Below are 14949 nucleotides of genomic sequence, written 5' to 3' on the forward strand. Positions count from 1 at the left end.
TTTTTTGGTTTAGGGTTTTTTCTTCTTTTTTTTTTTTTTTGTTAAAATTGCCCTTCAAATTAATTTGACCCGCTTAAAATATAATTAAGTCCTTGCACTTAATTAAATTCTTTAATTGAACTCAAATTAATTCTTGAACATAATTAAAATTTAATTTGGCCCATGATTAAATCAAATTGACCCATTAAAAATTTAATTATATCATTGGACTTAATTTTTATGCAAATTCGTCCAATAATCATTTAATTTGACCTTTGAATTTGTATTTTTCTATTTTTGGGCATAATATGGTACAATTAGGCCTTGAAATTCCTTTGAAAATTGTAGCTTGATTTTTGCCTATTTTTGCAGTCTTTCTTAATCAGCTTTCTCCGCATTGCCAGCCTTTATTTTATTTTTTTTATTTTTGTTTTGAAAAAGAAATTGATTTTGGGGAATAACCCAGAATTGGGTGATGACACTTTGAATGCACAAGTTGTTTTTACCTAGGATGGTGAACTTCAGCAAATCCCGGTATATAGGCTTTGAAGACCAGATTTAAACTATACTTGGATTATCAGAGAGACATCACAATAGCTTGATCCTTATCTTTGAGAGCGTTATCAAAGTTGACTTGACTTATACTCGACGGGGTCGAGTTCTTCCAACCCCGGGAGAATTGGTGGGAACACCGAACCCAAAATATTATTTATGCACGCGTATGATCATAGACGATGGAGAATAGCCCAAACAATTGAGAGATTGGGCTTTAACTTATGTTTTTGGGTTTAATTTATATGAACTTTTAGTTGAGGTTTATTAATTTAGCTTTATTTGTTGGGTTTGATTTAATTATTATTGAATATTTTATTTAGTAGGCCATAAGTCCAAATTGCTTGATCTAGTTAGGTTTTAGTATTTATACCCTTCTTTTCTAAATGTTAAAGAGTTTTAATGATTAATGAAAATATTGCAGACTTTGCATATCTTCAATCCCCTTTCTTCTCTTCTTTAGCTTTCTTCTTTCTCTAAAATTTTTTTCTTTTCTTGTTTTAATTTTTATTATTTATTGTCCCGCATCATTAAGCAAGCAAAAATGGTTCAAAACCATAATCTGGATTAGTTTTAAGAATGTTTAGGTCCTTAGAATAACCTTATCGGAGTGTTTTCCATAAAAAAACAGCTTTTAAACTGTTGCAAAACTATAAAATTGGATCAACCATCGGGGGCATCTTCAGTATTGTTCTGACATAATTTTGAAGCCAGTATTCATATACTATGAAAAATGTTCGGTAAATCGGAAGCATCCTAAATATTGTTTCTGCAGGTTTTAAGAGACAGCAACTAAAGTTTCTGGTAACATCAACTCGAAAACTCAGGATCATGGGAGAATGCTCTCGTGGTGACAATTAATGGAGCCATTTTCACAAGGAGCTTCCTATTCCATCATATTATGAAGCTAGTCAAATCAGTACAGAGTTTAAGGGTGGCCTTACTTCAAGTCAAACACCCCAAGAAGATTTTGTAAGTGCAGCTGACCCAGTGCAGGACAATTATGCAAACGCATCCGCATAAACTGCAGAGCCTCAAAAGCCCAAAAACACAGAACCACAATATCAGGTTGCTCAAGAAGTTCCTTCAAAGAACTAGATCAATGAACCAACTAGTGGAAAAATTGATGGGGTTGCAAACGGTTCTGCAACTGAGGCTAAGATTCATGTTACACCAAAGACTTCAGAGGATTGGAAGAGTGATCGTGGCTTGGCTGAAGCAGAAAATAACACTAGCACAAGTGACCAAAAGCGTGAAAATGAGGGCCGCTTGGTCCAGAATGCTGCCAAGATGCACCAGGAAGAAGAAACTGCTGCTGTTAGTGGTAGTGATAAATTTAAACTAGCATATCATAAGCAGGTTCTTGGAGGTTTGGTTGAAGAGATGAAGAAACCAAGAAAAACAACAAACTTGGTCACGGCTGCTGGTTTGTTAATCCTGGTGCTTGGGATGCATGTTCACAACACCATCAGGTTTAATGGAGAATCTGAGAACTATGCCTATGCTTGAAGCGACCAACTCTGTGTAATCAGATAAAGCATACTTGAAACCATGGAAACAATTTGGAAGGAATAAATGGTAAGAAATCCATGCAACTACACAAAGAATAACATCGTCCAAAGCAAAACAAAAACATAAAACACAAGGCTTTTAATCATCAGATTAATTATATATAAATTCTCTCCTTTGTATGCATAAAAAAACAAAGAATTATATAGTTCTTCTCCCCTCATCAACATATATCAGAACAAATTCCAAAAACAAACCAAGGCTAACGAATGGAGTCAAAACCAAATGGTAATGCAGCTGCTGCACGTGTTCATGAAGAGTTTGAACCATCAACAGACTGGATACGGGAGCCAGGAGCTGACACTCTGCGAATCTATTTACCAGGTCTTTGATTCTTTGATTCTTTTTTTTCATTATCTCCAGTTTAATTTTTATTTTCATAATTCCCCATTCTAATGCAGCGGATGTGGACATAGATGAGCCATGTAAAATATGGTGTCTTGAGGGATTTTTTTTTCTTTTCTTTAGTTATGTACGCAATTCTTAACACAAAATTCCATAGAAAATCAAATCTAACATTCTGCTTGTCATCTTTCTGGTTTTCCTACAGGCTTCAAGAAAGAGCAGCTGAAAGTTCAAGTAACCTCATCGCGTGTTCTACGGGTCAGCGGAGAACGCCAACTGAGTGGGAATAGATGGAGCACTTTCCGCAAGGAGATTCCTATCTCATCAAATTATGACACCAATGAGATCGCTGCAAGGTTTGAAAAGGGAATCCTTTATGTGAAGCAACCTAAAATAATTGTTCCAGATGCTCCTAGGCCACAGGAACAAGCGCGATCGCCTGTGGAAGCATCGAAGAATGATCAGAAGCCAGCACAGGAGAAGGCACAGCCGCCTTCAATACAAGCCCCAGGTAAACCTGAACAAAAGTCGTCATCAGTTGAGGGAAAAGTGGAGCCACCCTCAGAATCAGCTACCAAGCCTAAAAAACAACCACAGGAAAAGCCCGCAAGTGAGCAACAACCTGAAGATCCTGTTGCAAAGGTTGGCATGGAGAAACAAATGGGCGGAAAGATTGAAGGATCAGAAGATGATAATCTTTCACCGGGGACACCAAGGAAGGAGAAAGATCCTGTGAAATATGAATGGAATGAGAAGAGCACTAAAAATGGGCAAGATGAAGCAAAGGGAATTGCCACAACAAGCGAAAGTTCTAAACCTGAAAATCTTGTTGACTCTAGCCTTGATTCTACAAACTTGGTTAAAGAAAAAGGACTTCTAAGTGGAACTGAGAAACTCAGAATGGAAAGTTACAAGAAGGATTTTAGTGTTTTGGTCATGGATATGAAGAAGCCAAGAACATTGGTGAACCTGGTTCTGGTTATTTTATTTATTACGGTACTAGGGATGTATGGAAGGAATGCAATCAGATCCCTCAAGAAATCTGATAATTAAGTCTTTTCATCTGTATATTAATCTATACAAATTGTAACTACGTCTGCATTCAAATAATAAAATCCCACCCCGAAAAAAATATTAATGATTCATATATTTGAAGAACGTTGTTATTTCAAACAATCAGGATTATGTTTAGGCTAATGGAAACGCCATTAAGATTGTTACAAAATCATGAACAAAGTTTATGAATTGGAAGAATTGTTACAGTACATGGAACAAGGAGGTACTCTAAGAAGTTTTCCAGAATCATGAACTAGAACGAAGTAGAGAATGGCATTCTCTGCATGTTTGGAGTAATCTCCATGGTGTTTGGAAAATTGGAAGCATTAAGCAAGCAGAAATTGTTTGGAAAATTGGAAGCATTAAGCAAGCAGAAATTGTTCAAAACCATAAACTAGATTAGTTTTAAGAATGTTTAGGTCCTTAGAATAACCTTATCAGAGTGTTTTCCATAAAAAAACAGCTTTAAAACTGTTGCAAAACTATAAAATTGGATCAACCATCGGGGGCATCTTCAGTATTGTTCTGACATAATTTGGAAGCCAGTATTCATATACTATGAAAAATGTTCGGTAAATCGGAAGCATCCTAAATATTGTTTCTGCAGGTTTTAAGAGACAGCAACTAAAGTTTCTGGTAACATCAACTCGAAAATTCAGGATCATGGGAGAATGCTCTCGTGGTGACAATTAATGGAGCCATTTTCACAAGGAGCTTCCTATTCCATCATATTATGAAGCTAGTCAAATCAGTACAGAGTTTAAGGGTGGCCTTACTTCAAGTCAAACACCCCAAGAAGATTTTGTAAGTGCAGCTGACCCAGTGCAGGACAATTATGCAAACGCATCCGCATAAACTGCAGAGCCTCAAAAGCCCAACAACACAGAACCACAATATCAGGTTGCTCAAGAAGTTCCTTCAAAGAACTAGATCAATGAACCAACTAGTGGAAAAAATTGATGGGGTTGCAAACGGTTCTGCAACTGAGGCTAAGATTCATGTTACACCAAAGACTTCAGAGGATTGGAAGAGTGATCGTGGCTTGGCTGAAGCAGAAAATAACACTAGCACAAGTGACCAAAAGCGTGAAAATGAGGGCCGCTTGGTCCAGAATGCTGCCAAGATGCACCAGGAAGAAGAAACTGCTGCTGTTAGTGGTAGTGATAAATTTAAACTAGCATATCATAAGCAGGTTCTTGGAGGTTTGGTTGAAGAGATGAAGAAACCAAGAAAAACAACAAACTTGGTCACGGCTGCTGGTTTGTTAATCCTGGTGCTTGGGATGCATGTTCACAACACCATCAGGTTTAATGGAGAATCTGAGAACTGGAGGATCCAAGATAAAAACTGTACTGTAAACCTTTGAATAAGTGGTACATAAACTCAAAACATGTTTGCAAATGTACAATGATGAATAAAGGGCTCAAAATCTTGAAGAGTTTCAGAAAATATGTCCAGAATAATATTAAATAAAGAGAAGGAATAACCTTTTTGAGGAAAAAGAAATCTTCTAGAAAAGAAAAGAGAAACATAGTAGCTTATGTTCAAAATAGGCCAACCTGTAAGATTGGGTGCTGAAATGCATGAAATCGATCATGTTCCCACCAAATTAATTCAGAGGTGGATGCTCTCACTAAAAGGTCATACATAAGGAAGAAAGAGTTTCTATATGGTCTGTAAAGCTTTCCTTAAAATAGATTTAAGGGAATAAAAGGCTGTAAAGCAGCTTACAAAGAAAATTGTTTTGCCCCGCTCAGGAGGAAAAATCTGAGAAGCTTCAAAAGGAAAAGAAATAATTGATGTAATAATAAAAAGGAAGAATTGAATACAGAGAAAACATGTGGAAGAAAAGAAAGTTCCTATCACATTACAATTCTTTCTTTATATTGTATATAAAACCAACAAATTTGGGACCTTTCTTTGGCATTTGAAAGAAACATATCATTTGAAAGGTTAAGATGGATAGCACTAGGCCATTGGCTAAAGTTAATGATCAAGTCTATGAAGATATTGATCCTAAAATGGAATGGGTGAATGATGCTGGATTCGACACCCTACTTGTCCGTCTACCAGGTGACATTTTATTCCTTAAAATGATGTGAAATTCTAGTCATTTGTTCTTGTTTATGATCGTTTGTTTGCTTTAGAGAGTGTTTGGTCTGGTTGTTTGCTTTGTTCGTGCCCAGCAAGGCCACACAGAAGTTCTTTCTTTTTTCTATGATAAAGAAAAGAAAGCAGTAAAAAAAATGTATAATAGGATGCATATATTGATCGTACAGGTTCTACGAAGCAGCAACTAAGGATCCAAGCAGCAACAGGTGATCGAAAACTCAAGATCACAGGAAAGAGCCGTCAGGGAGACAATAAATTGATCCGTTTTAACAAGGAGCTTACTGTTCCATCAGTTTATGATCTTGATCAAATCCGTGCTAAGTTTGAGGGTGGAGTACTTTATATCAAACACCCCAAAAAAATATCAGTCCAGCCATGCCGGTACAGGAAAATAATGCAAGCTCAACTACAGAGACTCAAAAGCCTGCAAATGAAAAACCAGAAGACGAAACAAGTGGACAAGATTAGGCTACTCAATAAGTACCTCCAAAAACACAGACAGAAGGACAAACAAGTGGAAATATTGATGGACGAGCAAATGCTACTTCAACTTAGGCTAACTTGAAGGATCCGAAGAGTGATCATAGCTTGACTGAAGCAGGAAAGGTCACAGGAACAAGTGAAAATCATGAAACCGCGGCAGTAGTGGCTTGGTAGCCAAGAAAAAGAAGTTGAGAATATAAAAAACATTGGTTGTGTCAGCTGACATGTTTGTTGTTGTCCCAGGGCTTTATGCACAAAAAGCTATGAGGTCTCATGGAGAATCTGAGAACTAAGAATCCAAGAACTCACTACGTCTTCATTTTTCAAGTGTGTGCTTAGGAATAAATTCTACACATCGTCAAAACATGTCTGAAAGGTAAACAAGTTGAATAAGAGGTCAAAATTTGAAGAATTATGCCATTGTATTCCAGGGAAAGGAAGCAGAAATTGCAGTTTGCTCCAGCTTATCAGATTTTGGACGATCTGTTATTTCATTTGCAATGTGTAGCTTTGGATTAATCATATTCATACCAATTTTGGTATTTTTGAGTCCTGACAGCCTCTAATAGCTATTAGCCTTTAATTAATCAAGTCTCGCCTTCACTTAGTAAAAGATGATTCATTAGTGTTGGTTATTTTTTCGAGATAAAAGAAACAGACATGATGACAATGATGATAGGAAAGATATATCTACTTGCATTTTTATTTTTAAAAAATAGAAATTCATACCAAAATAGTCTCAATATATATTTATTTTACATTTTTATCTTTTGTTCCTTCAATTAAAGAAAATGTGTAGAAAAAAGAAAGTTCCTTCACATTGCAACTCTTTCTTTACCTGTGTGTATAAGGCCACCACAATTCGGTACCTTTCATTCTCACTTGAAACATATACATCGATACAAACCCTAAGATGGATAGTACTAAGCCAATGGCTAAAGTTAGTGATCATGTTTGTGAAGATATTGATTCTACAATGGAATGGGTTAAAGAAGCTGGATATGGTAGCCTACTTGTGCATCTAACAGGTGATATTTCATTAATTCATGCTTTATTTTCGGATTCAGGCCATTTGTTCTTGTTTATGATCATATGCTTGCTTTAGAGGGCGTGTAGCTCGCTTCACTCATGCATGTCCAGAATGGCCACACAAAAATTAGAACAAGTAAAAAGAGAGGAAAATTCGTATACCTGGATGTTTATGTTGATTCTATAGGTTTCAGCAAGTCAGGATTCAAGCATCAGGTCAGAAACTCGAGATCGGGGTGACAATGAATGGATCCGTTTTAACAAGGAGGTTATTGTTCCATCAGATTTTGATCTTTTTACAAAATCCATCAAGGTTTTGAGGGCGGAATGCTATATATCGGTCCAGCCAAACCGGTAAAGGAAAACAATCCAAAGCCAGCTGCAGGACCTCAAAGGCCTGCAAATGATAAACCACAAGACCAGAAGAGTGGGACAGGATTCGGCTGCTCAAGTCGTGCCTCCAAATTCTAGGAAGGACAAACAAGTGGAAATATTGATGGGTGAGACTTGAAGGATCAGAAGATGAAGCAAATATCAACAGTAATATTCGTTATGACTGCTGACTTTCACTTTGAAGAACCAATGAGCAGGACAGCATGGGCAAAGAAATAAACAGCTTCATGAGCTTAAGATATTCCAAGGACATAAACCTTGTGAAACACATCCAGTTACATAATAATTGCTTCCTAAATTAAAAGAAAAACAAGGAAAATAATCATCTCAGAAATAACACGGAAGAAGAAAAACAAGGAAAATACTCATCTCAGAAATAACATAGATCAGACATAATTTCCGTTCGCTGATGAAAGAATGGTATTTCGTCATAATTTCCATTCGCTGATGAAAGAATGGTAATTCGTCAAAACTTTTTGAGCTCACTGGGCACTTCCGAGCTTGGTGCGAAGATGCTTGGCAGCTGCGACCATGTTGCTGAGGGCAGGTTTGACTTCAGCATATTTGCGGGTCTTCAAACCACAATCAGGGTTGACCCAAAGGATGTTGCTTTCAAGGACAGCAAGCATCTTCTCAATGCGGTCTGCGATTTCTTCTTCTGAGGGGATCCTAGGAGAGTGAATGTCATAAACACCAGGCCCAATGCCTGCACCATATTTCACGCCCTCACGGAAGACTGACAGAAGCTTCTCATCTGATCTGGAGTTCTCTATAGTGATCACATCAGCATCCATGTCAATGATTGAGTGGATGATGTCATTGAAGTTTGAGTAGCACATGTGGGTGTGGATCTGTCCAAGACATAACGGTTATTTAATGTATCATCCAAAGTATCGCTAATCCAGCAAATTGCATTGGAGGAAAAAGGGGAGGCCACTCCCGCCATGTAACCCAAGGTTTAATAAATATCTCAAAAAAAAAAAATCAAAGAAAGAAAGGAAAGAGAGTAAAGAACCTGAGTGGTGTCTTCGACTCCACAATTAGTGATCCTGAAAGAGTGAACGGCCCAGTTCAAATAGAAAGCATGCTCAGACTTCCTTAGGGGCAAGCCTTCTCTCAAAGCAGCCTCGTCAATCTGGATGACAGTGATTCCAGCTTTCTCAAGATCCTCAACCTCATCCTTGATGGCCAAAGCTATTTGATAGCAGGTCTCGAATCTATAACACAAACATAGATAGGTAAAGTCAAATAATATTAGAAACCCTGAAAACCAAGCATGGTTATAATTATTTTACTTAAATTCTTACCTGGGCTGGTCGTTTCTGACAAAGGACCAGTTTAAAATGGTAACTGGACCAGTAAGCATTCCCTTCATGGGTCGCTTAGTCATACTTTGAGCCATTGAAGACCAGAATACAGTCATGGCCTTGGGGCGGCTCACATCACCATAGATGATAGGAGGCTTGACACAACGAGAACCATAAGATTGGACCCACCCATTAGCGGTGAAGGCAAAACCAGACAATTGCTCACCAAAGTACTCAACCATGTCGTTCCTCTGCATTGCAAGAAATTTTTAAAAATCAGTAAAATCTCAAAGGGAGGAAAATGCATCACAGCTCAGTAACTAAACTATTTTATTTAGAGGGAAAACTCACTTCTGGTTCACCATGCACTAAAACATCAATGTCAAGCTCTTCCTGGATTTTGACAACCTTGTTAATTTCCTCCTTGATGGCCTCAACATAATTTTGCTCTGAGATCCTATTTTTTATCAAAAAGGAAAAAGAAAAAGAAAAACCAAAATCAGCTAAGTTGAAACACAAACTGCAACTGATAAACTTAAACATAGGTGCAATAATGCAACAGTATTCTCACTTCTTAGCCTTGTATTCACGGCGCACTCTTCTAAGGTCCATGGTCTGAGGGAATGATCCAATTGTTGTGGTAGGAAGAATAGGAAGGTTCAACTTCTTCTGCTGAGCGTCCAGCCTAGCACTAACGTTGGTAGCACGGCGGTGGTCAGAACCCTTCAAAGCAACGGCCTGAGGAAGAAGGCAAAAATCCAAAGTAAGAACAAGCTATGAACATAAGCCATACAACAGCATTAAGGATGAACTAAAAGCCACTTACAGCCTTTTGAACAGCCTCATTTGTCACCCTTGGTGAGGATTTTCTTGAAGCCTGAGCTGCTGCATTTGCAGAAAAGAATGCCTGGACATATGGAAATAGGAGGCAAAGACCTTAGTGCAACTCTTACTAGTCATATCATCATATTTCTCACAAGAAAAATCTTTCAGGAGTAAGATCTCTTGGTATTCTAATAATGACAACAAACAACATAATACATATATATGCATCTGACCGTAAATCAATTCATTTGATACAGAAAAGCATTAAATGCAGATTGGGTTCAAAACTGTCTAGAAGAAACCTTGGTAGCACAATAGATAAAAAATAAACAGCAATGAACTTCTAATTCTTAGACACTGTTTTAAGTTTTAAATAATGAAGAGGATGATGTATGATGAGAAAACTGAGAGATGAGGTACCTCATCCTGCTGTCCAGCAAGTGCCTTAGCCAAGGCGTTTACTTCAACTACTTTCTGTGCTGCAAATGCAAGCCATGACTTGATCTCTTTGTCCAACTTAGGCTCGTTAACTAGATCAACGGCAGTGTGCAGAAGAGAGCAGGAAGTGGATACTACAAGCTTGTCTGCAAAAGCATAAGATAGATGCATTTTTCAGCTTCATGTAAATTGAATCAAAATAGCAATGATAAAGCACCATATTAAAGCATTAATACCTTTGCCAACAATGCCCTCAAGAGCTTTTAGTGTATCGAGGGAAGAACCAAGATTGTTAGCCCAGATGTTCCTTCCATCAACCACTCCAGCAAAGAGGTATTTTCCAGAAGGGAATCCACCCTTAATCAATTCTAGGGTCTTTGTTCCCCGAACCAGGTCAAACCCAAATCCAGTAACACTCTTCAAAGAAGTGAGTGTTTTGTATGCTTCAACTGGAACATCAGCAAAATATGTCTCAACCAGAACATTCAAACCAGATAAAGATGCCTCAAGTGCAGAGTAGGCATGGGTAAATGCTTGCAATTCATGAGCTCCAAGATCCATCACAAGTTTCGGCTCATCAAACTGAATCCAGCTTGCACCTGCTGCCTTTAGTTCAGCCAGAACTTCCCTGAAAGAAACTAATTGTCAGCATAGATTCCCAAGATAGAGACAAATAGCATAGCCTAACATCCAACCCAATAAAACTCAGAAAATAGTTGGGCACTCACTGGTAGACAGGAAGAATCTTGTCAATTAGGGAGAGGAGAGAAAAGGATTTCTCCACACCCTTTGCTGGTTTTGATAGCAACAAGTATGAAACAGGACCGACGAGGACGGGCACTGTATCAACTCCAAGCTGTGTCACAGAAAAATAAAAGATTGTTAGTTAACCAATAAAATCATTTAGAGACAGTCAAATTAAAGAATGTTTCCACTGAACAGCCACAATGAACACAAGATTCTCATGAAGACACTATCCTAGCTCGATGTGTTGACAACATGACTAAGGCTCTCAGATGGGACTGAAGTTTGCTTCCTATGAGAAGGTTTAAAATTGACCCATGAATCATGGTAAAAGTGGGGGTACCAAGATGATAAAGACAGCTGTTATTGAACCATGGTAAATTTAACAAAGGAAAATTTGCTAAAACTTAGACTGACAGCATGTATAATGACTTTCATGTTATTTTTCTATCAGAGCAAAAAATCCTCATTCTATTACTTTATGATATCCATGATATGAAATTCAAGTTGAATATCCAAGGAAGGCTCAAGCTTCCCCATGATCATTTATCATGTGCAAAGAAAACCATTCAAAAAACAACAAAAAAAATAGAAAATTATAAATAGCAGCGAGAGGATAACTTACAGCCTTGGCCTCCTTGTACTCGTTGACAGCCTTGTGAGATGCGTAGGAGAAGTTTACTTCTGGTCCCAATTCAGGGACAATGTAATGGCTGCACCAATATTACAATGCCGTTCATATACTGTTAGTTTTAGTCTTGTTATACTTCGAACGAAAGTATGAACAAACATTATAGGAAAAAATGATACTTACTAGTTGGTATCAAACCACTTGGTCATTTCCATGGCCGGGACTGAGGCATTACCTCTAGCCATGGAAAAATAGACATCAAATCCAATCTCACCACCATTCCATCCATATCTTGGAGGAACAGCACCAAGCATGGCTGTAGTGTCCAACACCTGATCATAGCATGAAAAAGTGTTGCTGGGAATAAACTTGATTCCAGCATCAGACATCTGCTTCCAGATGGATGACCTGAGATCAGCTGCCACCTTCTGTAAATCTTCAGCACTGCTCTTGCCATCCCAGAAAGATTCCAAAGCAAACTTGAGTTCTCTCTTGGGGCCCATGCGAGGGTAACCAACGATGTGGGAAGCCATTGCTCTGTTTCAACATAAGACATTAAACAAAGCTTAGATCCCAATGCATGTCTTAAACAATAGCCAAATTGCATATAGAACAACAGAGGAATAGCTTCACAAAACCATAAATCAAGAGTCCCAAACTTCCAATGTTAAAGGATAGTACCATCAAAAACTACATTAAAAGAATGAAAGACAATCCATCAAATCGCATACTACAATCGCCAAATAGAACCATAAGGGGACAAAAGAATCAGCAGGTTCCATCAAACCTAAACTAACTCCCATGGACACTGCAACTGATCTAATAAGTAAACACAGAATGTTTCAATAAAATGAAACGACAAAAGAGAGAGGTCAAGAGAGAATGTCCATACAACTAACTTTCAACCCCCAAACGCACCTTTTTGGAATCTAATCAGATGCTATAAGAGAAAGTGGATTTATCTATATAGTTAACCAAAATTCAAACTTTATTCCATAAGGAAATTAAATCGAAAATTAATGATCCAGATCCCATTTGATTCATAACCGACATAGCTGACATTCAAAAACACAAACACATTAATACTAGCCATCATGTCTAATCAACTAACACAACTCCCAACAACAAAATCCATTGTCATAGTTAATGGAACATAACGTCAATAAATGCATGTCATCCACACGCTTCCAATTCCCATTTCCAGATCTGAATCAAATTCCCACCCGAAATCCACATTCAATCACCAAAACCAAACAACCCCTTTATCGACGATCAGAAACCAATCCAAAAGTTCGAATCTTTGACCATTTAAAGATCCCAACAAAACTAACTTCACAAACCCAAACTCAACCATTTCCCTCACAAACATAAACCAAACAACCCCATTTGCAAACAAGACCAGATCAACGAAACAACAAGGTCAAAACAAGAACTTGCAAGTTTCTCATCGGATCTACCAAGAATCGATCCATTCAAAAAGCAAACAATTAGATACCAAAAAAGGGATTTCAGAAAAAGGTAATGTAGTTAATAAATACGATACCTAATAGAGAAGGAGCGAAAGGAGAAGCGGAGAAGTGAAGGAGGAGAGTGGGAATTGGTGGCGGTGAAGGAAGTGGAGAAAGAGAGAGAGCGAAGGGATATGAGTCTACGAGATGAGAACGCCGCGAGTATGTGATGAGAGAGTCGGTTCATTTATAACGGAAAAGCTGCCATATGCAGTGTACTACAGTCCCTCTTTTCTCTCTAGATCTGAACCATTTGTTTTTTATTTAATTTATTTAATAAATAATCTTTGTTTTGGAGTATTCCGTTGGAAGAAAAAAAAGTATTTTTTATTTTTTTTTCTCTGTTTTCATTGATTAATTATTTTTGTTTTGTACTTGGATATTTTCATGCGTTTCAGTGCCAGGAAAAAATAAATTATGCTAGTAATATGTGCAAAGGTAAGAAAAAGACACGTAACCATTATTAAAAGTAAGCCACTATTTAGAGTTATGTTTCTAGTGAATTTTTTTTAATTTAGTTTTAATTCAATTGATGTATTTTAGTTAATTTTTTATAATTTTAATATAATATGTTAAAATTATTTAAAATATTTTAATTCAATATATTTTCAGATGAAAAGTACTTTCAACTATATTACAAGGCAAGAACATATAAAAATATATTAAATTGATATTTTTATATAAAAATATTTTAGAATTTATTTATAAAAAAACACTTCAACAATGATATCAAACGATCCTTAAGTGTTATGATATTAATATGGTTTAAATGTTATGTTATGGTATCTAAAAATCAAACCAATCAATAAAAATTATTATACACACACAGAAAATTTCATTTCAGTTTTATTATGCAACAAAATAATATGGCAACAAAATTGAATATTGTAACCCAACTACTAATGGGAAATTAATGTTCAATTTATAGCAAATAATATTTTATTTTGGTATTAGGTAGCAGCTATACGGTGTTGGTATTTTAATTTTTTTTTAATATTGGATAATGTTAAGTTGCCATGACCATCAATGTATTGGGTTTTTAAAAAAAAATTCACAATAATTATCCAATTTATCTATTTTTTGTTATGATGTTAATTCATCTATTTTTAAAAAATGTATACAATACTTATCCCATTTATCCCAATGTGTCTCAAGTTTCACTAGGTGTAGGTATAGTTTTCAGACCCGATCTGGTCTAAGGCTCGGGTTAATTTGTTTTTTTTAAATCAAAATAATATTGTTTTAGTAAAAAAAACACAAAAGTTAACGGGTTGCAACTGGGTCACACTGGGTTTTTTCTTTCTTTATTTTTTTTTCAACCCGGTCCAATTTCAACCCTGAATCGACCCGTCAGGCCAGGCCGGATTTCAAAACTATGGGTGTAGGTAAGGATTGAAGTAAAATATAATTTGTGGAGGGCAAAAAAAATCCAAAAAGACAAATCCATCACCTACTTCAAACTTTTTGGGAAATTAGTTGAATATGAGTCATCTTTGAAATCTTATATTTTAGATCAAAATGAACATGAACATGACCATGACCATACAACCAAGCTTCGATTTTAATTTTATAATCACTTCCATTGTCACATCCATGAAGTTGGTGCCCTAGTGGATGTATACTTGTAAGCAACTTCCCTAGAATGCAATCTACTCAAAATTGTGTGGTGAGGTGAGCCATATCTTTTGCACTATAGATTCACCAACAATCCACTTCTACACTTATAATTAATTATTTTTCAATATTACCCTTTTGTTTTCGACATTCATGTGTTTTTCAAGATTCCATATATCATTGATAAAATTATAGTTTTGAAACTCGGATCAACCCAACGAGTCGACCCGGAGCTAGAACCGGACCGAATTGAAGAAAAAATAGACGAAGAAAAAACCAATGTGGCTTGGTTAACCCAGCAAGACCCAATCAAAAACCTGGTTGCAGCCCGTTGATTTTTTTTACTAATACGACGTCATTTTAA

General features: G+C 36.7%; 3 protein-coding genes across 3 annotated transcripts; 2 read left to right on the top strand and 1 right to left on the bottom strand.

Annotated features, from left to right (window-relative positions):
* Positions 1-2206: 2206 nt before the first annotated feature.
* Positions 2207-3592, top strand: LOC133699643 (inactive protein RESTRICTED TEV MOVEMENT 2-like). Its single transcript, XM_062122985.1, has 2 exons — positions 2207-2424; positions 2651-3592. The coding sequence occupies exons 1-2, from the start codon at positions 2310-2312 to the stop codon at positions 3496-3498; spliced, it is 963 nt and encodes a 320-aa protein (XP_061978969.1). The 5' UTR covers positions 2207-2309; the 3' UTR covers positions 3499-3592.
* Positions 3593-5313: 1721 nt separating this feature from the next.
* Positions 5314-6645, top strand: LOC133699644 (inactive protein RESTRICTED TEV MOVEMENT 2-like). The gene is made up of 2 exons (XM_062122986.1): positions 5314-5574; positions 5781-6645. The coding sequence occupies exons 1-2, from the start codon at positions 5460-5462 to the stop codon at positions 6176-6178; spliced, it is 513 nt and encodes a 170-aa protein (XP_061978970.1). The 5' UTR covers positions 5314-5459; the 3' UTR covers positions 6179-6645.
* Positions 6646-7722: 1077 nt separating this feature from the next.
* On the bottom strand, positions 7723-13173 carry LOC133699642 (5-methyltetrahydropteroyltriglutamate--homocysteine methyltransferase-like). Its single transcript, XM_062122984.1, has 12 exons — positions 13007-13173; positions 11647-12000; positions 11458-11545; positions 10817-10944; positions 10325-10716; positions 10071-10234; positions 9652-9732; positions 9397-9563; positions 9177-9282; positions 8826-9076; positions 8534-8735; positions 7723-8369 (listed from the first exon to the last, which is right to left on the bottom strand). The coding sequence occupies exons 1-12, from the start codon at positions 13156-13158 to the stop codon at positions 8001-8003; spliced, it is 2454 nt and encodes an 817-aa protein (XP_061978968.1). The 5' UTR covers positions 13159-13173; the 3' UTR covers positions 7723-8000.
* Positions 13174-14949: the final 1776 nt, after the last annotated feature.

This window comes from Populus nigra, chromosome 7 (genome assembly GCF_951802175.1).
Source record: "Populus nigra chromosome 7, ddPopNigr1.1, whole genome shotgun sequence".
NCBI classification, from domain to species: Eukaryota; Viridiplantae; Streptophyta; class Magnoliopsida; order Malpighiales; family Salicaceae; genus Populus; species Populus nigra.